Genomic DNA, 26,199 nt, shown 5'->3' on the forward strand with positions numbered 1-26,199 from the left:
TCTAAACACCAGTGAATATAATCCTAACTGACTCAATTTCTTCTCATTTGTAAGTCCTTTTACACATATGTGAGAAATATGAGAATGACTAGAGCGAGGGTAGGTCTGATCAAGGAGAGTAGCGGGAGATTGTGTATTGAGTCTGAAGAAATCGGAGAGGTCTTGAATGAGTACTTTTCTTCAGTATTTACAAATGAGAGGGGCCATATTGTTGGAGAGAACAGTGTGAAACAGACTGGTAAGCTCAAGGAAATACTTGTTAGGAAGGAAGATGTGTTGGGCATGTTGAAAAACTTGAGGATAGACAAGTCCCCCGGGCCTGACGGGATATATCCAAGGATTCTATAGGAAGCAAGAGATGAAATTGCAGAGCCATTGGCAATGATCATTTGTCCTCACTGTCAACAGGGGTGGTACCAGGGGATTAGAGAGTGGGGAATGTCGTGCCCCTGTTCAAAAAAGGGACTAGGGATAACCCTGGGAATTACAGGCCAAGTAGTCTGTCTTCGGTGGTAGGCAAAGTAATGGAAAGGGTACTGAGGGATAGGATTTCTGAGCATCTGGAAAGACACTACTTGATTAGGGATAGTCAGCACGGATTTGTGAGTGGTAGGTCTTGCCTTACCATAAGACATAGGAGTGGAAGTAAGGCCATTCGGTCCATCGAGTCCACTCCACCATTCCATCATGGCTGATTTCAACTCCATTTACAGAGTAGGGCCTCTTAAGGATCAACAAGGACATCTATGTGCAGAGCCACAAGAGTTGGGTGAGATCCTGAATGAATATTTCTCATCGGTATTCACGGTGGAGAAAGGCATGGATGTTAGGAAACTAAGGGAAATAAATAGTGATGTCTTGAGAAGTGTGCATATTACAGAGGAGGAGGTGCTGGAAGTCTTAAAGCGCATCAAGGTAGATAAATCCCCGGGACCTGATGAAATGTATCCCAGGATGTTGTGGGAGGCTAGGGAGGAAATTGCAGGTCCCCTAACAGAGATATTTGAATCATCGGCAGCCACAGGTGAGGTGCCTGAAGATTGGAGAGTGGCGAATGTTGTGCCCTTGTTTAAGAAGGGCAGCAGGGAAAAGCCTGGGAACTACAGACCGGTGAGCCTAACGTCTGTAGTAGGTAAGTTGCTAGAAGGTATTCTGAGAGACAGGATCTACAAACATTTAGAGAGGCAAGGACTGATTCGGGGCAGTCAGCATGGCTTTGTGCGTGGAAAATCATGTCTCACAAATTTGATTGAGTTTTTTGAGGGGGTGACCAAGAAGGTAGATGAGGGCAGTGCAGTAGACGTTGTCTACATGGACTTTAGCAAAGCCTTTGACAAGGTACCGCATGGTAGGTTGTTGCAGAAGGTTAAAGCTCACGGGATCCAGGGTGAGGTTGCCAATTGGATTCAAAATTGGCTGGACGACAGAAGACAGAGGGTGGTTGTAGAGGGTTGTTTTTCAAACTGGAGGCCTGTGACCAGTGGTGTGCCTCGGGGATCGGTGCTGGGTCCACTGTTATTTGTGATTTATATTATATATAAATATAAATTATCAATGACCTAGAGGAAGGCGCAGAAGGGTGGGTGAGTAAATTTGCAGACGATACTAAAGTCGGTGGTGTTGTCGATAGTGTGGAAGGATGTAGCAGGTTACAGAGGGATATAGATAAGCTGCAGAGCTGGGCTGAGAGGTGGCAAATGGAGTTTAATGTAGAGAAGTGTGAGGTGATTCACTTTGGAAGGAATAACAGGAATGCGGAATATTTGGCTAATGGTAAAGTTCTTGAAAGTGTGGATGAGCAGAGGGATCTAGGTGTCCATGTACATAGATCCCTGAAAGTTGCCACCCAGGTTGATAGGGTTGTGAAGAAGGCCTATGGAGTGTTGGCCTTTATTGGTAGAGGGATTGAGTTCCGGAGTCGGGAGGTCATGTTGCAGCTGTACAGAACTCTGGTACGGCCGCATTTGGAGTATTGCGTACAGTTCTGGTCACCGCATTATAGGAAGGATGTGGAGGCTTTGGAGCGGGTGCAGAGGAGATTTACCAGGATGTTGCCTGGTATGGAGGGAAAATCTTATGAGGAAAGGCTGATGGACTTGAGGTTGTTTTCGTTGGAGAGAAGAAGGTTAAGAGGAGACTTAATAGAGGCATACAAAATGATCAGGGGGTTGGATAGGGTGGACAGTGAGAGCCTTCTCCCGCGGATGGATATGGCTCGCACGAGGGGACATAACTTTAAACTGAGGGGTAATAGATATAGGACAGAGGTCAGAGGTAGGTTCTTTACGCAAAGAGTAGTGAGGCCGTGGAATGCCCTACCTGCTACTGTAGTGAACTCGCCAACATTGAGGGCATTTAAAAGTTTATTGGATAAACATATGGATGATAATGGCATAGTGTAGGTTAGATGGCTTTTGTTTCGGTGCAACATCGTGGGCCGAAGGGCCTGTACTGCGCTGTATTGTTCTATGTTCTATATTAATGATTTGGATGAGAATTTAGGAGGCATGGTTAGTAAGTTTGCAGATGACACCAAGATTGGTGGCACAGTGGATAGTGAAGAAGGTTATCTCGGATTGCAACGGGATCTTGATCAATTAGGCCAGTGGGCCGACGAATGGCAGATGGAGTTTAATTTAGATAAATGTGAGGTGATGCATTTTGGCAGATCGAATCTGGCCAGGACCTACTCAGTTAATGGTATGGCGTTGGGGAGAGTTATAGAACAAAGAGATCTAGGAGTACAGGTTCATAGCTCCTTGAAGGTGGAGTCGCAGGTGGACAGGGTGGTGAAGAAGGCATTCGGCATGCTTGGTTTCATTGGTCAGAACATTGAATACAGGAGTTGGGACGTCTTGTTGAAGTTGTACAAGACATTGGTACGGCCACACTTGGAATACTGTGTGCAGTTCTGGTCACCCTATTATAGAAAGGATATTATTAAACTAGAAAGAGTGCAGAAATGATTTACTAGGATGTTGCCGGGACTTGATGGTTTGAGTTATAAGGAGAGGCTGGATAGACTGGGACTTTTTTCCCTGGAGCGTAGGAGGCTTAGGGGTGATCTTATAGAGGTCTATAAAATAATGAGGGGCATAGATAAGGTAGATAATCAACATCTTTTCCCAAAGGTAGGGGAGTCTAAAACTAGAGGGCATAGGATTAAGGTGAGAGGGGAGAGATTCAGAAGGGCCCAGAGGGGCAATTCCTTCACTCAGAGGGTAGTGAGTGTCTGGAATGGGCTGCCAGAGGTAGTAGTAGAGGGGGGTACAATTGTGTCTTTTTAAAAGCATTTAGATAGTTACATGGGTAAAATGGGTATAGAGGGTTATGGGCCAAGTGCGGGCAACTGAGACTAGCTTAATGGTAAAAACTGGGCGGCATGGACTGGTTGGGCCGAAGGGCCTGTTTCCATGCTGTAAACTTCTATGATTCCATGATTCCATACCCGCTCTCTCTCCATAGCCCTTAATTTCTCGAGAAATCAAGAATTTATCAACTTCTGTCTTAAAGACACTCAACGTCCCGGCCTCCACCGCCCTCTGTGGCAATGAATTCCACAGACCCACCACTCTCTGGCTGAAGAAATTTCTCCTCATCTCTGTTCTAAAGTGACTCCCTTTTATTCTAAGGCTGTGCCCCCGGGTCCTAGTCTCCCCTGCTAATGGAAACAACTTCCCTACATCCAAGTCTTATTGAATTATTTGAGGAGGTGACCAAGCATATGGGTGAAGGTAAAGCAGTGGATGTAGTGTACATGGATTTTAGTAAGGCATTTGATGAGGTTCCCCATGGTAGGCTTATGCAGAAAGTAAGGAGGCATGGGATAGTGGGAAATTTGGCCAGTTGGATAACGAACTGGCTAACCAATAGAAGCCAGAGTGGTGGTGGATGGCAAATATTCAGCCTGGATCCCAGTTACCAGTGGCATACCGCAGGGATCAGTTCTGGGTCCTCTGCTGTTTGTGATTTTCATTAATGACATTAATGACTTGGATGAGGGAGTTGAAGTGTGGGTCAGTAAATTTGCAGACGATATGAAGATTGGTGGAGTTGTGGATAGTGAGGACGGCTGTTGTCGGCTGCAAAGAAACATAGATAGGATGCAGAGCTGGGCTGAGAAGTGGCAGATGGAGTTTAACCCTGAAAAGTCCATTTTGGAAGGACAAATATGAATGCGGAATACCGGGTTAACGGCAGTGTTCTTGGCAATGTGGAGGAGCAGAGAGATCTTGGGGTCTATGTTCATACATCTTTGAAAGTTGCCACTCAAGTGGATAGAGCTGTGAAGAAGGCCTATGGTGTGCTAGCGTTCATTAACAGTGATTGAATTTAAGAGCCGTGAGGTGATGATGCAGCTGTACAAATCCTTGGTAAGGCCACATTTGGAGTACTGTGTACAGTTCTGTTCGCCTCATTTTAGGAAGGATGTGGAAGCTTTGGAAAAGGTGCAAAGGAGATTTACCAGGATGTTGCCAGGAATGGAGAGTAGGTCTTACGAGGAAAGGTTGAGGTTGCTAGGTCTTTTCTCATTAGAACGGAGAAGGATGAGGGACGACTTGATAGAGGTTTATAAGGTGGTCAGGGGAATAGATAGAGTAGACAGTCAGAGACTTCGTTCCCGGGTCAAACAAACCATTACAAGGGGACATAAATTTAAGGTGAATGGTGGAAGATATAGGGGGAATGTCAGAGGTAGGTTCTTTACCCAGAGAGTAGTGGGGGGATGGAATGCACTGCCTGTGGAAGTAGTTGAGTCGGAAACATTAGGGACCTTCAAGCAGCTATTGGATAGGTACATGGATTACGGTAGAATTATATAGTGTCGATTAATTTGTTCTTAATCTGGGACAAAAGTTCGGCACAACATCGTGGGCCGAAGGGCCTGTTCTGTGCTGTATTTTTCTATGTTCTCTGTTCTAAATCTCCTCTAAACTTTGCCCCTCGGACCTTAAAGCTATGTCCCCAAGGAATTGACTCTTCCACCCTGAGAAAAAGCTATTGACTATCCACTCTGTCAATGCTCCTCATAATTTTGTAGACGGGACAGGTGGAGAGAGTTGTTCATAAAGCATATAAGATATTGAACCCTATTAATAGGGGCACAGAGTAAAAAGCAAGGATGTTATGCTTAATTTATACAAGACAGACTTCTGGTTGCGGCTATGCGTAGGTAGGTCACAAGTTCGGCAGCTCCCATCGGGAACGGACTTTTGGGCTCTCTAGAGGGGCCCCAACGGCAATTGTTCGACGGCTTCCAGTGTGGGAAGGTGACAGCAAGGTCCCCCCGACATTATATGGGTTGAACCAGGAGTGGAGCGGTGAAAAAAGTGATCCTGGTGCAGCGAAAAGTGCGAGGGAGGAAAAGCAAGATGGCGGCGGGTGGAGACCAAGCAGCGTGGGCGCAGTGGTCGCAGGAGCAGCAGGAGTTTCTTAAACGCTGCTTTGAGGAGCTGAGGACAGAAATGCTGGCGCCAATGTTTGCGGCGATTGAGAAGCTTGTGGAGACCCAGAAGGCCCAAGGGGCGGCGATCCGGGAGGTGCGGCAAAAAGCTTCGGAGAACGAGGACGAGATCTTGGGCCTGGCGGTGAAGGTGGAGGGGCACGAGACGCTGCATAAGAGGTGGGCGCAGTGGTCGCAGGAGCAGCAGGAGTTTCTTAAACGCTGCTTTGAGGAGCTGAGGACAGAAATGCTGGCGCCAATGTTTGCGGCGATTGAGAAGCTTGTGGAGACCCAGAAGGCCCAAGGGGCGGCGATCCGGGAGGTGCGGCAAAAAGCTTCGGAGAACGAGGACGAGATCTTGGGCCTGGCGGTGGAGGGGCACGAGACGCTGCATAAGAGGTGGGCGGAAAAATTCGAGGACCTGGAGAATAGGTCGAGGAGGAAGAATCTTCGGATTCTGGGTCTCCCTGAAGGAGTAGAGGGGCCCGATGCCGGGGCATATATGATCATGATGCTCAATTCGCTGATGGGCGCGGGAGCTTTCCCGAGGCCCCTGGAGCTGGATGGGGCTCATCTGGTCCTGGCAAGGAGGTCCAAAGCCAACGAGCCGCCAAGGGCTGTAGTGGTGAGGTCCCACCGCTTTATGGACAGAGAGTGTGTCCTGAGATCGGCCAAAAAAGAGCGGAGCAGCAGGTGGGAGAACACGGAGATTCAAATTTATCAGGACTGGAGTGCGGAGGTGGCCAAGAAGAGGGCTGGTTTCAACCGGGCTAAGGCGGTGCTCCATCGGAAGGGGGTGAAGTTCGGGATGCTGCAGCCAGCGCGATTATGGGTCACGTTCCAACATCGGCACCACTATTTTGAAACGCCTAATGAGGCATGGAACTTTATACAAACTGCAAAGTTGGACTCAAATTGAGGGTTTGTGGTGGGGGGATGTTTACTGTGTTTACCGCATTTGGGGAATGTTCTTTTTGTTTGAGTGCTGGGTGGGGATGGGTGAATGGATTTGATGTGGGAGAGTGTGGGCGTCGGTGTTGGAGGGGCAGGGCCCCACGGAGGAGGCCCGGGGATGGGGAGTTGGGGTAAGGCTGCAAAAAGGAGCTGCGCCAGAGGGGGCGGGGACGGCTCAGGAAAGCGCGGGCTTTTTCCCGCGTTAGGGAAGGATGGGGGCGGGGCCGGAGGGGAAGGGCGGTGCTGGAGAGGAGTGCACACTGACTGCCATGGGGTGGGGGGATTCTCACACTGGGGGGGTCGATGGAATGGCGGGAGAAGCCGGGGTTAGCAGGAGTCAGCTGACTTACAGGAGTGTCATGGGGGGAGCAAAATGGCTAGATGAGAATCTAGCGGGGGGGGAAGAGGGGGGAACTGGGTTGCTGCTGCATTGGCCAAAGGGGTGCTGGAAGAAGGAGAGGTAGTCGGGGCGGGGGTACGCTGCCTGGGGGACGAGGTTGTGGGAGGCGCGGGCACGTGGCTGGCCTAGAAAAGGAGATGGCTAGTCGGCGGGGGGGGGGGGGGGGGGCCTGCCCCCCCCCCCCCCCCCCCCCCCCCCGATCCGGCTGATAACTTGGAATGTGAGGGACCTTAAAGGGACTGAAGGCAGACGTGGTTATGCTCCAGGAGACACATCTGAAGGTGGCAGATCAGGTTAGGCTGAGAAAGGGATGGGTTGGGCAGGTCTTTCATTCAGGGCTGGATGCGAAGAACAGAGGGGTTGCAATACTGGTGGGGAAGCGGGTGTCGTTCGAGGCACTGAATATTGTAGTGGATAATGGAGGTCGATATGTGATGGCGAGTGGTAGGTTGCAGGGGGTGCGGGTGGTACTGGTGAACGTATATGCCCCGAATTGGGATTTTGCCGGATTTATGAAACACATGCTGGGTCGGATTCCGGATCTGGAGGTAGGAAGCTTGATAATGTGGGGAGGGGGGGGGGACTTCAACACGGTGCTGGACCCAGCACTGGACCGTTCTAGGTCCAGGACGGGTAAGAGGCCGGCTGCGGCCAAGGTGCTCGGGGTTTATGGACCAGATGGGGGGGGGGAGTGGATCTATGGAGGCTTGCCAGGTCGCTGGCCAGGCAATTTTCCTTCTTTTCCCACGTCCATAGAGCCTACTCCCGGTTAGATTTTTTCATTTTGAGTAGGGCGCTAATCCCGAAAGTGGAGGGAACGGAATATTCGGCCATAGCCATCTCGGACTGGGTGGAGCTGGAGTTGGGGGAGGAGAGGGACCAGCGCCCGCTGTGGCGCCTCGATGTGGGACTGTTGGATGAGGGAGTGTGCGGGGGTGTATTGAAAGATATTTGGAGGCCAACGACAACGGGGAGGTGCAGGTGGGGGTAGTCTGGGAGGCGGTGGTCAGGGGAGAGCTAATCTCCATCAGGGCCCACAGGGAGAAGAGAGAGGAGAGGGAGAGGTTGGTGGGAGAGATTTTAAGGGTGGACAGGGGGTATGCAGAGGCCCCCGAGGAGGGGCTACTTAGGGAGCGACGGAACTTCCAGACGGAATTTGACCTGTTGACCACGGGGAAAACAGAGGCACAGTGGAGGAAAGCGCAGGGGGCGACGTACGAGTATGGGGAGAAGGCGAGTCGGATACTGGCACATCAGCTTTGTAAGAGGGAGGCAGCGGGGGAGATAGGTGGAGTTAAGGATAGAGGGGGGAATACGGTGCGGAGTGCGGTGAGAATAAATGAGGTATTTAGGGACTTCTGCGGGGATCTGTACAGGTCTGAGCCCCCAGCGGGGGAGGAGGGGATGTGATGATTCCTAGATCTGCTGAGGTTCCCGAGGGTGGAGGAGGTGGCTGGTTTGGGGGCGCCGATTGAGCTGAAGGAGCTGGTTAAAGGATTGGGGAGCATGCAGCCGGGGAAGGCCCGGGGGCCGGATGTGTTCCCGGTTGAATTCTACAGGAAATATGTGGACCTGCTGGGCCCGTTGCTAGTGAGGACTTCTAATAAGGCGAGGGAGGGGGGGGACCTTGCACCCGACAATGTCCAGGGCGCTGATTTCTTTGATCTTGAAGCAGGACAAGGATCCATTGCAATGTGGTCGTATAGACCGATCTCGCTCCTCAATGTTGACGCTAAGTTGCTGACGAAGGTGCTGGCTACAAGAATTGAGGACTGTGTCCCGGCGGTGATTCATGAGGACCAGATGGGATTTGTGAAGGGTAGGCAGCTAAACACAAATGTGCGGAGGCTCCTCAATGTGATTATGATGCCCTCGGTGGAGGGGGAAGTGGAGGTAGTGGCAGCTATGGAAGCGGAGAAGGCCTTTGATCGGGTGGAGTGGGAGTATCTTTGTGAAGTGTTGCGGAGGTTTGGGTTCGGGGAGGGGTTCATCAGTTGGGTCAGGCTGCTATAGAGCCCCAGTGGCGAGTGTGGCTATGAACCGGCGAAGGTCGCAGTACTTTCGGCTGTACCGGGGGATGAGGCAGGGGTGCCCTTTATCCCCCTTGTTGTTTGCACTGGCAATTGAGCCGCTGGCCATGGCACTGAGGGAGTCCAGGAAATGGAGGGGACTGGTCCGGGGGGGAGAGGAACACCGGGTGTCGTTGTATGCCGACGACCTGTTGTTGTCTGTTGCGGATCCAGTGGGGGGGATGGCGGAGGTCATGCGGATCCTTGGGGAGTTTGGGGACTTTCCGGGGTATAAACTCAACGTAGGGAAGAGTGAGCTCTTTGTATTGCATTCAGGGGACCAGGGAAGGGGGATAGACGAGCTACCGCTGAAGAGGGCGGAAAGGAGCTTTCGGTACCTAGGGATAAAAGTAGCTAGGAGTTGGGGGGCCCTGCACAATCTCAATTTGACGCGGTTGGTGGAGCAGATGGAGGAGGACTTTAAAAGATGGGATATGCTGCCACTCTCATTAGCGGGTAGGATGCAGTCGGTCAAAATGATGGTCCTCCCGAGGTTTCTCTTTGTGTTCCAGTGCCTTCCCATTATGATCCCCAAGGCCTTTTTCAAACGGGTAAGCAGGAGCATCATGGGATTTGTGTGGGCGAATAAGACCCCGAGTGTGAAGAGTGTGTTTCTGGAGCGTAGCAGGGACAGGGTGGGGGGCTGGCGCTGCCGAATGTGTGGCTATTATTGGGCAGCCAATGTGGCGATGATCCGTAAGTGGGTAATGGAGGGAGAGGGGTCTGGTGATGGTGTGAAACTAGAACCTTGCATCTCATTTATTTACACTATGTACTTTTATAACTTGAGTTCGACACTACTAATCCTATTGTAGCTACCTAAACTGACTAACCAGCTGCTGTCTTCCACGTGGTGGGTGTGATAATGAATCAACTCTGTGCCTCTCCTCACTGACTGTCTCCACTGGCCAAAGGGCTGATCATGTGTGTGGTGTCCTTTATGTATGGGTTGGTGTAATGCCCCCCTGTGGTCGTGTCACCTCCTTGTGTATCGTGAATGTCCATTGGTCGCCTCCTATCTAACTTATCTATTGGTTGAGTGTGTGTGTATGTTTCTGGTGCTCCCTCTAGTGTCTGTCTAGCTTACATGTATTTACAGTGATGCACATCACCACAGTTCTGCCTTGAATATAATCATTGACCCAGCCTCCATTCTCTGGGAAGAGAATTCCAAAGTCTGAGAAGAAATTCCTCCTCATCTCTGTCTTAAATGGGAGACCAGTTATTTTTAAACTCATTCCAGATTCCCCCACAAGGAGAGAAACATCCTCTCAGCGCCCACCCTATTGAGCCTCCTCAGCATCTCATGTGTCAGTAAGATCATCTCTCATTCTTCTAACCTCCAATGCGTATACATCCAAGCCATTCGATAAGATGCCACACAAAGGGGCGGCACGTGGCACAGTGGTTAGCACTGCTGCCTACTACGCCGAGGACCTGGGTTTGAATCCCAGCCCTGGGTCACTGTTCGTGTGGAGTTTGCACGTGTCTGTGTGGGTTTCACCCCCACAACTCAAAGATGTGCAGGGTAGGTGCATTGACCACGCTAAATTGCCCCTTAATTGGGAAAAAAAATAATTGGGTACTCTAAAAAATTTTCAAAAAAGATGCCACATAAAGGTTACTGCACAAGATAAGAGCTCATGGTGTTGGGGATGATATATTTGCACTGAGGGCTGGTTTAGCTCAGTTGGCTGGACAGCTGGTTTGTGATGCAGAGTGAGGTCAAAAGCAGCGGTTCAATTCCCCTACTGGCTGAGGTTATTCATGAAGGCCCTTCCTTCTCAGCCTTGTCCCTGGGATGTGGTGATCCTCTGGTTAAATCCCTTCTCCACCTCAAAGTGGTCTTATGAGGAAAGGCTGATGGACTTGAGGTTGTTTTCGTTGGAGAGAAGAAGGTTAAGAGGAGACTTAATAGAGGCATACAAAATGATCAGGGGGTTAGATAGGGTGGACAGTGAGAGCCTTCTCCCGTGGATGGAAATGGCTAGCACGAGGGGACATAGCTTTAAACTGAGGGGTAATAGATATAGGACAGAGGTCAGAGGTAGGTTCTTTACGCAAAGAGTAGTGAGGCCGTGGAATGCCCTACCTGCAACAGTAGTGAACTCGCCAACATTGAGGGCATTTAAAAGTTTATTGGATAAGCATATGGATGATAATGGCATAGTGTAGGCTAGATGGCTCTTGTTTCGGTGCAACATCGTGGGCCGAAGGGCCTGTACTGCGCTGTATCGTTCTATGTTCTAAAGGGGAATGCAACCTTTGGCCGTCTGGGGCTATGGCAACTTTACTTTATTAGCATGGAAAAAGGGAACAGAGTCCGGACAAATGGGTCATTTTTAGGTTGGCAAACTGTAGTGAGTGGACCAGTACTGGTTTGTAGTCAAATTGCTGATGGTACAAACATGATGTGGAGATGCTGGCGTTGGACTGGGGTGAGCACAGTAAGAAGTCTTACAACACCAGGTTACAAAAATAGGCTGTGAGGAGGATAAAAAGCCCCTGCAAAGCAGTGTAGGTTAATTGGCAGATAGAGTATATTGGGGTTGCACAGTGGTGTTAGCACTGCTGCTTCACAGCGCCAGCAATCAGGGCTTGGGTGACTATCAGTGTGGAGTTTGCACTTCTCCCTGTGTCTGCGTGGGTTTCCTCCAGGTGTCCCAGTTTCTTCCCACAGTCCAAGGATGTGCTGGTGTTGCTAACTTTTGGTTGGTTCAATTGGCTCTGTTTTATAACCTTTGCTCTCGAGTCGCCAGGTATCTTTATGATACCGCCACGAGGTTCAAGTTCAAGTAATGATCAATAACTCAATACACCAATTAGTAAGTTTCAAATCAAAGCACATTTATTATACACAGTAATCGCTACTCATGCACAAATTCTACGCCTAAGCTACTTCTACGACGAACAGGCCTATACTTAGCTTCGGACTGGCCCGCCAGGTCAGGGGAACAAATGGCCTTTCGTTCGGGTTCTGAGTCTGCGGGATTCGAAGTTGGTACGGATTGGTAGCTAGGAGCGCCTATCTCATAGCGAGCGTTGACTAAAGACTTACTGGATATCGGCGGCAGTTGAACCGGTCACAGTCAAGGTTGGTTCGCGTTGCTGAGTGACCCGCTCAAGAAGAACGATTTGAACTTGGGGGCTTAACTTTATAGTCCCCAGGGGCTTCCAGCGTTTTGGGGCAGACCCTGTACCTGGTTCCAAGTGATTAGACTTCATTCCAATCGCTTGGTTCGATTTCTCCAATACTGGAGCTGTTCCCTGATCGATGGGCGGTCTTGAGGTGTCCGTTAACCTCTTTTGTGTTGGCTCCTGCTGGCTTAGCTTTGTTTGTCCCAAATGTTGCGATTGTTCCCGGGGATCGCTTATTAGTATGTAGATGGCTGCTACATTATTATGCAGATGGCTGCTTGTATCGATGCTGTCTGGGCTTTTGCAGAGTTTAATACACAGTAACTTGCACCTGCTGGTTTCTGCCTGTGTTGGCTGAATTTCCCTTTAGCCTTTGCTGTTCTCCATTTTAAATCGGGACTTGGCCAACCCAGGTGGCTATACTGGTTAGGTGGATTGGCCATGATAAATTCCCCTTGAGTGTGGGTACTGGGTTACAGAGGTGGGCCGCGATAAGGTGCTCATTCAAAGTGTCAGTGTAGATTCGATGTGCTGAATGGCCGCCTTCTGCACTGTAGGAATTCTTATGATTCTATGAATAGGGAAAATGTGTGTTCTACTTTGGCAAGATGGATAGAAAACCAGAATATTATTTAAGTGGAGAGAGACTGCAGAATGCTGTAGTACAGAGGGACCTGGGTGTCCTTGTACATGAATCACAAAAGGCCAGCATGCAGGTACTACAATGGGTAGTACCTGCAAATTAAATGTTGACCTTCATTACAAAGGGGCTGGAGTAGGGAAATCCTACTACAGCTATACAGGACATTGGGGAGACTGCGAGTACTGTGTACAGATAGATATTCATGATTGTAAAACTATTCTGATTGAGTCCTAATAAGACGTGAAAATTCGCTGATTGTATTGCAAGGTGGAAATGGTTTTGTTTAAGTCGCTTAGCCCTACGACATGTGAAATTCGTAATGTCCTGATGTCTGAACCAGGTATGTTTTGATGACTTATTCGTGACTCAGTATTGAAATTGTTTAGAAGACCTGCTTTAATTATCTGCTTCATCGGTGTTGCATCTTTGCAGACCGCCCCCCCCCCCCCCCCCCCCCCCCCCCCAGATCTGAATGGGGGCGGTGACTTCCAGTAAACTGAGCAACCTACTAATCTGAAGCTGTTTTATTGCAACTTGGAACTTGTCTTCAATATTAGCATTGGCCTTGGCTCACATTGAGAGTGAACTTAAAGCCTTACTCGTAGATCAACCTCACTTGTTTTGGCATGGCGACAGTAGTTTTTACAGCTCATGCCAGACTTTCTCCCCAAGGTGGTTTCTCAAGTTCGTTCTAAATTGTGAAATTTTTCCCTAATTTTAACCATTACATTATCATGAAAATATATAGAAACTATATCAGGAAACTGACTGTTTGGCATGTCCAGTTCTTGTCAGCATTTGCCCTTCGCATGAGTGGTATTTCACATTATTTCCTGATATCTTTCAACCCCATTTCTTTCATCTACTATCCAATATAATCCTGAATGTTGACCATTTCTCCCTCAACTGTTAAAAGTCTACAATCTCTCAACTGTCTGAAGAATTTCTCCTGCCCTCTGTTCCAAATTTCTTATAATTAATCTAGGGGCGTCAAGGTAACGCAGTCGTCACGGTACCGAGGATCCAGGTTTAATCCTGGCCCCGGATCACTTTCCGTGTGGAGTTTGCACATTCTCCCCATGTCTGCGTGGGTCTCCTCTCCTCCCCCCCCCCCCCCCCCCCCAACAATCCAAAGATGCGCAGGGTAGATGGTTGTGGCATGCTAAATTGCCCCTTATTTTGAGAGCAATCTGCCCCCATCTCATCCTTTCAGCATTTTAAATGCTTATATCACCAAGTTATCTGGATGGTGTAATGGTGCTAAACCTAGTTTAAAAAAAAAAAAAGTATTTGTATTTCACACCAAGTTCATCTGTGTGAATGTGCATTGCACGATCTCCACGTGGCTTCTTGTGGAGCCCATTATTCTGTCAAGCAGGTACTGGTGCCCTATGTTACAGTGACTGTATAGCAGGTAGCTTCTGACTGAAAGTGTGCTTTTTCATTGCTTCCACGTGAATGATAGGAATTGCTGCGGCTCATTTAAAAGCCATTTCACATACTCCACTGGCTATCCCTTCCTTCTGTTTAGAACCTCTGTCAAATAAAGATTATTATTGTCTGTGCAAGGCAGCCAGGGACCGCTCCAGAAAATAATTGCAAAGGCTTATGGAATACTGATGTTTATATGCAGAGGACTAGAGTATGAGAGGGTCAAAGATACAGCTACATGGGCAGCACGGTGGCGCAGTGGGCTAGCCCTGTGCCTCATGGCGCGGAGGTTCCAGGTTCGATCCCGTCTCTGGGTCATTGTCCGTGTGGAGTTTGCACATTCTCCCCGTGTTTGCGTGGGTTTCGCCCCCACAACCCAAAGATGTGCAGGGTTAGGTGGATTGGCCACGCTAAACTGTCCCTTAATTGGAAAAAATTAATTGAGTACTCTAAATTTATTTTTAAAAAGATACAGCTACACAAAGTTATGGTCACATCACACCTGCAGTGCGCTGTACAGTTCTGAAAACCACACAGTTGGAACAATTTATTGACTTTAGAGGGAGTGTAGTGTAGATTTGTAAGAAGGATATGGACTCCAATGGTTAAATTATGAGGAGAGATTAAATAACCTCTGGTTGTATTCCCTGGAATTGAGGCGGCTAAACGGTAATTTGGTCACAGTTTTCAGGATATTGAGGGGAGCTGATAGGGTAGCGCGAGAGAAAATATATTGCTGCTGGTTGGGGAGACTAGGATGACAGGAGGTAAAAGGTTAGAGCCAGACCTTTCAGTGGTGACATTAGGAAACTCCTACACCCAAAGAGTAGCACAGATTTGGAGCTTGCTTCCACAAATAGCAATTGGTGCTGAAGTTGATGAGACTTCTGTTATTCTATGGTATTAAGGGATGTGGGACAAAATTGAGTCTATAGAGTTCGGTCACAAATCTGCTGTAATCTCATTGAATGACAGAATTGACTTGCGGAGCTAAATGGCTACCTCCTCTATCCTTCATAATACTCCAGAGTATTTACCAAGTTAAATTTGGCAACTGCACAAGACCATCCTTTTGGCTAAACTGTCCTGATAGTGAGGGGCAAAGCCTCTCTGCCACGGCAGGTCAGATTTTCTCTAATATTAGAGATTACTGAGAGACCACTGGGCAGAGGTCAGCATTGGGCCATGGTCCCAACATTTTCAGGCTGGAGTGGGGGAGGTCCCTTGTGATGTGGATGATGTGATGCAAATGTTTGTGTTTGGTTAGTGTCTCTCTCTCTCTCTCTCTCTCTCTCACACACACACACACACACCACCCCCCGTCCCCAAACTGTCAAATTTGGCCACATTCCAACAGCATGGTTCCATTTTTGAAAAATTTAGGTCAATCTGTATGGCGCATCCAGTTTCTCCTTGAGCTGGACTCCCACATAGACTCGAAGGAGATGACAAATTCTCTGTTAGATAATCTACATCTGAATGGCTGTTCCAATTCAGCACGTTCCATTCACCCCATAAAAGCTTTGCAGTTACCTACAAATCTGTTCTATCTACCTCGCAGAACAAGATCCACCTTAGTAATCTGGATCTTTCTTACTCTGGCTTCTTTAGCATGTGGTTTCACAAAAGTGGGTAAGTTTGCTGCTAAGTTTTTTCCTGTATGTATTTTAGAAGCTGAAATGACTGTGATCTGCCTCCAGCATGGCCCCTGTTCTTTTCCAGTTTCGCTCATATAAAACATAGAACAGTACAGCACGGTACAGGCCCTTTGGCCCACGATGTTGTTCCGACCATTTACTACACCTCCAACTTCACCTTGTTCTTGAGACCCACCTCTGTTGCCTGGGTGTCAGTTTTACTGAGTCGCCCAGATTGTTGAGCATGTTGTCTCCTCCCAAATCCATGTCTACCTTTCTTCCCAACTCCATGTGTGGATCTCTCCAGTTAATTTTCCATCGCTGCTACATGACTGAAACTGCCTTGATCAAAGTCAGGAATGAAATGAAAATCGCTTATTGTCACAAGTAGGCTTCAATGAGGTTGCTATGAAAAGCCCCTAGTCGCCACATTCCGGCGCCTGTTCGGGGAGGCTGGTACGGGAATGATGTTCTCATTGCAGCCTTGTTACTCTCCTCCAACACTGTCCAGCTCATAGGTCCTGTCCTGTGTTGGCCAAAATATCTCCAGTAACTCCTCTTCAAACCTCTTCAATATTACCTCTTGGAGAATTCTGGAGATCGATCCTTGTACCCTCTGCCTTTTCATCTACACACTGCTGTTCACTGACATCATCAGAATACATGGAATCTACTTCCACGTGTTGGCTGCTGTGTCCACAACCTTCCTCAGCCTCTCCACTCCTGGTTAGGTGGATTGGCCATGATAAATTGCCTTAGTGGCCAAAAAAGTTCAGGAGAGGTTACGGGGATAGGGTGGAAGGGTTTAAGTGGGTCGGTGCAGACTCGATGGGCTGAATGGCCTCCTTCTGCATTCTATGTTCTATGGTTCTATGTCTCCATGACGTTCCTCAACCTTCATCAGCCGCTCCACTCCTGTCTCCACGACCTTCCTCAGCCCCTTCACTGCTGTCTGCACTACCTTTCTCAACCTCTCCTGCTGTCTGCTCTACCTTCCTCAACTCCACTGCTATCTGCAAAAATGTCCTCATCCCCTCCACTGCTGTCTGCACAAACATCCTTAACCCCTCCACTCCTGTCTGCCCTACTTCCTCAACCCTTCAATTGCTGTCTGCTCTACCTTCCTCAACCCCTCCATTGCTATCTCCGCTATCTTCCTCATCACCTCCACTGCTGCCTCCTGCCACCTCCTTCAACTAGGGAAATTACTGGAGAGAATTCTTCGAGACAGGATCTACTCCCATTTGGAAGCAAATGGACGTATTAGTGAGAGGCAGCACGGTTTTGTGAAGGGGAGGTCGTGTCTCACTAACTTGATCGAGTTTTTTGAGGAGGTCACTAAGATGATTGATGCAGGTAGGGCAGTAGATGTTGTCTATATGGACTTCAGTAAGGCCTTTGACAAGGTCCCTCATGGTAGACTAGTACAAAAGGTGAAGTCACACGGGATCAGGGGTGAACTGGCAAGGTGGATACAGAACTGGCTAGGCCATAGAAGGCAGAGGGTAGCAATGGAGGGATGCTTTTCTAATTGGAGGGCTGTGACCAGTGGTGTTCCACAGGGATCAGTGCTGGGACCTGTGCTCTTTGTAGTATATATAAATGATTTGGAGGAAAATGTAACTGGTCTGATTAGTAAGTTTGCAGACGACACAAAGGTTGGTGGAATTGCGGATAGCGATGAGGACTGTCTGAGGATACAGCAGGATTTAGATTGTCTGGAGACTTGGGCGGAGAGATGGCAGATGGAGTTTAACCTGGACAAATGTGAGGTAATGCATTTTGGAAGGGCTAATGCAGGTAGGGAATATACAGTGAATGGTAGAACCCTCAGGAGTATTGAAAGTCAAAGAGATCTAGGAGTACAGGTCCACAGATCACTGAAAGGGGCTACACAGGTGGAGAAGGTAGTCAAGAAGGCATACGGCATGCTTGCCTTCATTGGCCGGGGCATTGAGTATAAGAATTGGCAAGTCATGTTGCAGCTGTATAGAACCTTAGTTAGGCCACACTTGGAGTATAGTGTTCAATTCTGGTCGCCACACTACCAGAAGGATGTGGAGGCTTTAGAGAGGGTGCAGAAGAGATTTACCAGAATGTTGCCTGGTATGGAGGGCATAAGCTATGAGGAGCGATTGAATAAACTCGGTTTGTTCTCACTGGAACGAAGGAGGTTGAGGGGCGACCTGATAGAGGTATACAAAATTATGAGGGGCATTGACAGAGTGGATAGTCAGAGGCTTTTCCCCAGGGTAGAGGGGTCAATTACTAGGGGGCATAGGTTTAAGGTGAGAGGGGCAAAGTTTAGAGTAGATGTACGAGGCAAGTTTTTTACGCAGAGTGTAGTGGGTGCCTGGAACTCACTACCGGAGGAGGTAGTGGAGGCAGGGACGATAGGGACATTTAAGGGGCATCTTGACAAATATATGAATAGGATGGGAATAGAAGGATACGGACCCAGGAAGTGTAGAAGATTGTAGTTTAGTCGGGCAGTATGGTCGGCACGGGCTTGGAGGGCCGAAGGGCCTGTTCCTGTGCTGTACATTTCTTTGTTCTTTGTTCTTTGTTCTTTGTTCTACACTGCTGTCTCCACTAACGTCCTCAACTCCTCCAATGCCTCTGCCATCACCCATCTCCATCCCAATCTCAGCCTATCTGCTGCTAATGCCCGCATGTATGACTTTGTCACTGCCTGATTCCACTGCCTTGTATCCTGCATTGCAGTTCATCCAAATATCTGCTACCCATATATTACCATCCAAATCTTTGCTATTGTTACATTACCATCCAAATTTCTGCTGCTTGTATGTTATCCAAATCTCTGCTACCCATATATCAACTTTTACCAAGCCTTAATCTCTTGTTATCCTTGTGCTCATTGTCCTATACTCTTGTTTTCTCAGCGACAACATATGCGATTAATGGAGTAGTGGATGAGGTGGAGGGCTGTTGTGGGCTGCAGGGAGACATTGATGGGATGCAGAGCTGGGCCGTGGAATGGCAGATGGAGTTTGACCCTGATAAGTGGGAGGTAATTCATTTTGGTAGAAAAAATTTGAATGCGGATTACAGGATCAACGGCAAGGTTCTGAGGAATGTGGAGGAACAGAGAGATCTTGGGGTTCATATCCACAGATCTCTGAAGGTTGCAACTCAAGTGGATAGAGCCGTGAAGAAGGTTTATAGTGTGTTAGCGTTTATTAACGGGGGCTTGAGTTTAAGAGCCGCGGGGTTATGCTGCAACTATACATGACCCTGGTGAGACCACATTTGGAGTACTGTGTGGAGTTCTGGTCACCTCATTATAGGAAGGATGTGGAAGCATTGGAAAGGATGCTGCCTGGTTTGCAGGATCGGTCTTATGAGGAAAGGTTGAGGGAGCTAGGGCTTTTCTCTTTGGAGCGGAGGAGGATGAGAGGCGACTTAAGTTTGGACTGCCTGCTGTGATAGTGGAGTTGGACACTTTAGGAACTTTCAAGCGGTTATTGGATAGGCACATGGAGCACACTAGAATGACAGGGAGTGGGATAGCTTGATCTTGGTTTCGGATAATGCTCGACACAACATCGAGGGCCGAAGGGCCTGTTCTGTGCTGTACTGTTCTATATACAATGCCTTTAATATAGTAAAACGTCCCAAAGCATGTTATAGAAGCGTTATCAAATGAGAAGTGACACTAAGCCACGCAAGATAGTTGGGCTAATGGCCTAATGCTTGGTCAAAGGGGTTGTCTTTAAAGAGCATCTCAAAAGAGAACGCAATGGTGGAGAGATTTAGGGAGGGAATTCTAGAGCTCAGTGTCTCAGCAACTGAAGCACAGCTGCCAATGGTGTTTCAGTTAAAATTGGAGATGTCAGTGTTGGAGGAGTGCAGATCTGAATGTTGCCACGCTTGTGGAGATTAGAGATCAGGGAGGCCAGGGTGGAGTTTTTAAAACAAGTATTTCAAAGTTGAGGTATTGCTCAATACACCGAAACGTGGAAAATTGGAGCGGGATAGTCAGAAGAATGTGTAGTGCAGGAGGTGGCCATTCGGCCCATTGAATCATCATCGGCCCTTGGAAAGAGTACCCGACTTAAGCCCAAGCTTCCGCCATATCCTGTAACCTGACCATTTTGGACACTAAGGGGCAATTTAGCATGGCCAATCCACCTAATCTGCAAATCTTTGGGCTGTGGGAGGAAACTGGAGCACCCGGAGGAAACCCACACAGACACGGGGAGAAAGTACAAACTCCACACAGACAGTCACCTGAGGCCGGAATTGAACTTGGGACCCTGGAGCTGTGAGGCAGCAGTGCTAGTCACTGTACCACCGTGCTGTCCTTCAAACCTGCTCTGCCATTCAACACAATCAAGGCTGACCCTCTATCTCAGTACCAAACGGCGTGCTGCCCCCCATACTCCTTAATACCTTTAGAGTCTAGAAATCTATTTTCTTAATAAATATGTTCAATGACTTGATAGAGAATTCCACAGGTTCACCACCCTGAAGAAAATTCTCCTTATCTCAGTCCTAAATGGCCGACCCTGTATCCTGAGACTATGATCCCTTGTTCTAGACCGCCAGTCAGAGGAAGCAACACCCCTGCATCCAGTCTGTCCAGCCCCTCAGAATTTTATACGTTTCAAAGAGATCCCCTCATTCTGCTAAACTCTGGTGGATACAGGCCCAGCTAACTCTCTCTCCTCATGCAATAATCCTTCTATCCCAGGAATCAGTCTGGTGAACCATCGCTGCACTCCCTCTGTGGTAAGTAGATGAGACCAAAACCCATCCAATCCATATATTTGTCGACGAGGGGATGTTTAGCACAGGGCTAAATCGCTGGCTTTGAAAGCAGAGCAAGGCAGGCCAGCAGCACGGTTCAATTCCCGTACCAGCCTCCCCGAACAGGCGCTGGAATGTGGCAACTAGGGGCTTTTCACAGTAACTTCATTTGAAGCCTACTTGTGACAATAAGCAATTTTCATTTCATTTCACAATGGCCCCAGCACCAATCCCTGTGGAACACCACTAGTCACAACCTTCCATTCAGAAAAAACACCCTTCTACTGCTACCCTCTGCCTTCTGTGACCGAACCAGATCTGAATCCATCTTGCCACCTCACCTCTGATCCTGTGTGACTTCACCTTTTGTACCAGTCTGCCATTAGGCACCTTGTCAAAGGCTTTACTGAAGTCCATGTAAACAACATCCATCGCCCTCCCCTCAGCAATCATCTTTGTCACATCCTCAAAATAACTCAATCAAATTGATGAGGCACGACGTCCCCTTCACAAAACAATGATGAGTCCATTTGTTTCCAAATGGGTGTAAATCCTGTCCCTGAGAATTCTTTCAAATAAAACGACCCAATAAATTCTTAGTCTCCAATTCCTAGTCTCTGCTTCCTGTCTTGTCTGCTAACCAATTCTTATGTCAACATATTACCCCCAATCCCATGTGCTTAAATACTGCACACTAACCTCTTATGTGGCACTTTATCAAAAACTTACTGAAAATCCAAATACACTGCATCCACTGGTTTACCCCCATCTATTTTGAGTTATATGCTCAAAATTCTCCACACGGTTCGTCAAACATGATTTCCCTTTCATAAATCCATGTTAACTTTGTCTAATCCAGTTGATGTTTTCTGAAGTGTCCTGTTATCGTATCCTGCATGACAAACTCTAGCATTTTCCCTATGACTGATGTTAGGTTAACCGATCTATAATTCCCTGTTTTCTCCCTCCCTCTTTTAAATTGCGGGGTTACATTTGCCACCCTCCAATCTGCCGGGATTGTTCAGGATCTGCACAATTTTGGAAGTTGACAACCAACGCATCCACTATTTCCATGGCCACCTCCTTCAGTACCCTGGGATGCAGATTATCAGGTCCGTGGGATTTATCAGCTTTCAGACCAATGCTTTTTTTCGTAATAATTTCCTTCAATTCCTCCTCACTGCACCCTTGATTCCTCATCCAATTTAATATTGTCATCATAATGTTTAACCTCCTCTCTGACCTCGGTCCCATTCTAATTCTAAGGGGCGGCATCGTGGCACAATGGTTAGCATTGCTACCTCACTGATCCAGGCTCCCGGATTCAATTCTGGCCTCAGGTGACTGTCTATGTGGAGTTTGCACTTTCTGCCCATGTCTGCGTGGGTTTTCTCTGGGTACTCCGGCTTCCTCCCACAGTCCAAAGATGTGCAGATTAGGTGGATTGACTATGATAAATTGCCCCTTCATGTCCAAAAGGGTCGGGTGGGGTTGCTGTGTTGCGGGGATGGGGTGGAGGCGTGGGCTTAAGTGGGGTGGTCTTTCCAGGGGCTGGTGCAGACTCGATGGGCTGAATGGCCTCCTTCTGTGCTGTAAATTCTATGATTCTAATTCCTCAGAAGTCTGTTCCTGCAATTCTTTGCACCCCACCCCACCCCTTTGCACCACAATTATCGGCTGTCTCTTCAGCTGCCGAAGCCGCAACTTTGGCACGCCCTTCCTCTCCATCTCTTTCTTTAAGACAATAGAACATAGAAAATAGAACGATACAGCGCAGTACAGGCCCTTCGGCCCACGATGTTGCACCGAAACAAAAGCCATCTAACCTACACTATGCCATTATCATCCATATGCTTATCCAATAAACTTTTAAATGCCCTCAATGTTGGCGAGTTCACTACTGTTGCAGGTAGGGCATTCCACGGCCTCACAATCTTTAATACCCAGCCCTTTGACCAAGCTTTAGTTAATCCATCAAAATATCATCTTCCATTTTTACTTCTCTGTGAAGTGCCTTGGGATTTCTTTCTACTTTAAAAATTGTTCTATAAATGCAGGTAATTGTTGCAGTCTAACTAAATCATTCCGCATGACCAACAGACTTGACATACTGCATTGTCATCCTTGTCATTTGGCAAAATATCGCGAAACTTCATTTTCTATCGAACCCCTACAGTGCAAAAGGAGGCCATTTGGCCCATCAAGTCTGCACCAACCTTCCAAAAGGACACTCTACCTAGGCCCACTCCTCTGCTCCATCCCCGTAACCCCACACATTGATCATGGCCAATCCACCTAACCTGCACATCTTTGGACTGTGGGAGGAACCCGGAGCACTTGGAGGAAGACCACGTGGATATGAGGAGAATGTACGACATCCACACAGGCAGTCACCCAAGACTGCAATCGAACCTGGATACCTGGTGCTGAGGCAGCAGTTCTAACCACTGTGCCACCATACGGCCCAATTTTATTTTAAAAGTGCTATCAAAGTGTTTGTCTTCTATCTTAAATATTTTGAAGTATAAAGAGTTTTTATTGTGCCGTGTGTGTAAACCTCAAAGTTTGATTTCCTTAAGCTCCTTGTTCAGATGGGTGTTCTACACCGTTTGGAAAAAGTAGCACATTACTTTTCAAGGGAAAGTTGCGAGTTGTCATTTTATGAAAATCAATAAAATTCTTAATGATAAGGATGACGGGGCTTTGTGCTGCATGATGCTTTTTATCATGCACCTTGGTGCATGATCTTTCTCAAACTGAAGAAATGCTGTGTACTTATCGCGGCTGCTGGCCAAGGTGTCTTGCATTGTGCTGTGACGCAATTTCTCATTTCAGGAAAGACGCGACTTGTATATTTTGCTGGGGTGTGTTTTTTTTTTAAAACGTCTAGTCATTTACATTTTAAATGGGAGTGCAGAACAAAATGCTGACTGCACTGGACTTCTGAATGTTGCTGTAAATGTGAATCTAGATCTTTTACTTTGTGAATGTGTGACAGGCAAATTCACAATTTGTGTTTGGTGGGTAATATTTTATTCCAGTTAAGTTTTTATCTTGATTGTCTTCGCATATTTCAGCCTGCTGTCTCGTATTCATATGTCAACCATCATTAGTTTGGAAATTGATTTTTTAATTTATTTGCTATGTTTTCAGAATAAACACAAATATTGACATGTTATTTTGGTATAAACTTATTACTGTAGCATTTTGAAAGGGGCAATGATAAGAAAATGTTGAGTGCCTCATGTACGGAAAGAAAGAAGGAATCATTGTTTGGACATTTTCTCTCAACGTGTGAACATTTATTTGCTGTTCGTTGTCCAGGGAAGTTGCTAATATTAGGGTGATCTATTTATTTATTCATTAATCACAGCAGAACTGTTTTCCTTTCTGCCTGAGTGAAAATGTTTTCACTCAAGGACTGAGAACTGAGCAACCTCCTGTCAGTATTTATTTTGGTTAAGATATGAATGAGCAACAGGTTATAATAGTATCATCCTAACCGTAAATTTATCATTTAAAAATTGGACCATTGATATTTCTGCAGACATGGGAACAATAACAACTTTTGGAAATTGGTCTAAGCTCTAAGGAGACTTAGCAAACATGAAGCTTTGATCTTTTGAATCAAATACCGAAAAACTTCACATAAACTGCCTTTCTAAGTTACAGGGAACAGTTAATCACCCTTCAGCAGTTGCATTCGCATTTACCCGATCTCCTGTGTATTTTAATCAAATCCCAGTTATCCTCGAGCCAGGGCAATCTTTTGGCAGTCTCAATCGCAGTGAGTGTGGATCAGGCGTTCATGGTTTTCATGTCAATAGTATCTCTTAACCCGAATGGCAATATACTTCATGCCGGTATTGCAGCTTCATTGAACCACCTTGAAAAGTAAGCACTGGACCACCATCTTTTCCATTTGGCAAATGTTTGTGGTGCAGAATATTGAATCAGATGCTAAACATAGCAACTAATGGTCGAGACTTCCTTTAAATTGACCAGCTTCCTGCTGCCCCTCACCCTCATTCTATTAAGTTGCAGAGTGAAGTTTGAGAACCAGAATTGATGTCTCAATTTGGAGAAATTGAGCTGGACAAATTGATTGCAGGTTTGTTTATGCCCACTTCCTGGACTTTTCAATACTGTTTTAGCAATAGAAATTTGAACGCCTTTCAGTAAGAGATGTACTTGTGTCCTATTTATTTTCCTCGTACAACACAATATATTATTTGCTCAGCACAGTCCTAGTTTCTGCTGGGCCTTGCCTTGTCGCTCAAGTTCGAAAATGTTACATCAAATGAGAACAGCAGCAGACTGTAATTCTAATGTTTCTGAAACACTTTCGGCATGTCAAACAATTGGCAACGACAACAGTTGAGATTTATAATTTTCAACCTTTGCACTAAATGCTGCTCCCATTGTGTAGAACTGTGAACAGGTGCAGTAGCACAAGAGTTTATATTGGAATTATCAGTGACAATTTAGTTCTGTAGTTTTAAAAAGAGTGCAGTCAACCTTACAATAAAAGTCTTCACAAATTGAATTTTTGTTTCACTTTGAGCTTGTTGAAATGTGTGTACATTGATATTGATCAAGGATTTTAAGGCTACTCTGATGCAGCACTGTATCCTACTATAAACTGTTTAAACCAAAAACATTGCAGCCTTTCTCATTTGCTTCTTTCTGGTGTAAGTAGTGTTCTCTTTCCAGGTTTGATATGGAAGTGTCATTTATACCATCGGGAAATGTCCAGTACCAGGTCAAACAACGTGCAAGATCACCAAGCTATGGGATACAAAAATACCCCACTGACCCTTACAGTATAGATCATGATGTGGAGATGCCGGCGTTGGACTGGGGTGAGCACAGTAAGACGTCTTACAACACCAGGTTAAAGTCCAACAGGTTTGTTTCAAACACTAGATATATAGATAGACAAAGTCAGAGATGCAAGACCATGCTTTAATGCTTTGAATGCGAGCATTTGCAGGTAATTAATGGCGAGACCATGCAGACCCTGCGACAACGGATGAACGGACATTGTGCGACAATTGCCAGGCAGGAATGTTCCCTTCCAGTTGGGGAACACTTCAGCAGTCAAGGGAATTCAGCGTCTGATCTCCGGGTAAGCGTTCTCCAAGGCGGCCTTCAGGACGCGCGACAACGCAAAATTGCCAAGCAGAAACGTGTAGCCAAGTTCTGAGCACATGAGTACGGCCTCAACCGGGACCTTGGATTCATGTTGCATTACATTCATCCCCCACCATCTGGCCTAGGCTTGTGAGATCCTACCAACTGTCCTGGCTTGAGACAATTCACACCTCTTTAACATGAGGTCCCCTTTATCTCTGGATCTGTAAAGACTTAAATATCTGCAAATGCTCGCATTCAAAGCATTGTCTTGCATCTTTGACTTTGTCTAATATATATATATATATATATATATATATATTATTTATATGTTTCTGAGCATACCTCTTCATTCACCTGAGGATGGAGCAGTGCTCCGAAAGCTAGTGCTTGAAACAAACCTGTTGGACTTTAACCTGGTGTTGTCAGACTTCTTACAGTATCGATCATGGTTTGACTTATTTCCTGTTGAACAAAGAGCAGATTAATAGTTATTGATGAATGCTGAACTATTGGTATAAAAATTATCACGGAAGTGTCCCTGATAGTTGGCTGGACACTCATTGGTAACAATCTAATCT

The 26,199-nt window shown here is 47.0% G+C and overlaps 1 protein-coding gene across 1 annotated transcript in view; it reads left to right on the forward strand.

The window, feature by feature from the left end:
* Positions 1 to 25,143, forward strand: part of sms (spermine synthase) — a 200,369-nt gene extending 175,226 nt beyond the window's left edge. Inside the window, exon 11 of the mRNA XM_072514447.1 lies at positions 23,077 to 25,143. Coding sequence (XP_072370548.1) covers positions 23,077 to 23,107 — 31 coding nt within the window. The 3' untranslated portion in view covers positions 23,108 to 25,143. The remainder of the gene's footprint in view (positions 1 to 23,076) is intronic.
* Positions 25,144 to 26,199: the final 1,056 nt, after the last annotated feature.

This window comes from Scyliorhinus torazame, chromosome 8 (genome assembly GCF_047496885.1).
Source record: "Scyliorhinus torazame isolate Kashiwa2021f chromosome 8, sScyTor2.1, whole genome shotgun sequence".
NCBI classification, from domain to species: Eukaryota; Metazoa; Chordata; class Chondrichthyes; order Carcharhiniformes; family Scyliorhinidae; genus Scyliorhinus; species Scyliorhinus torazame.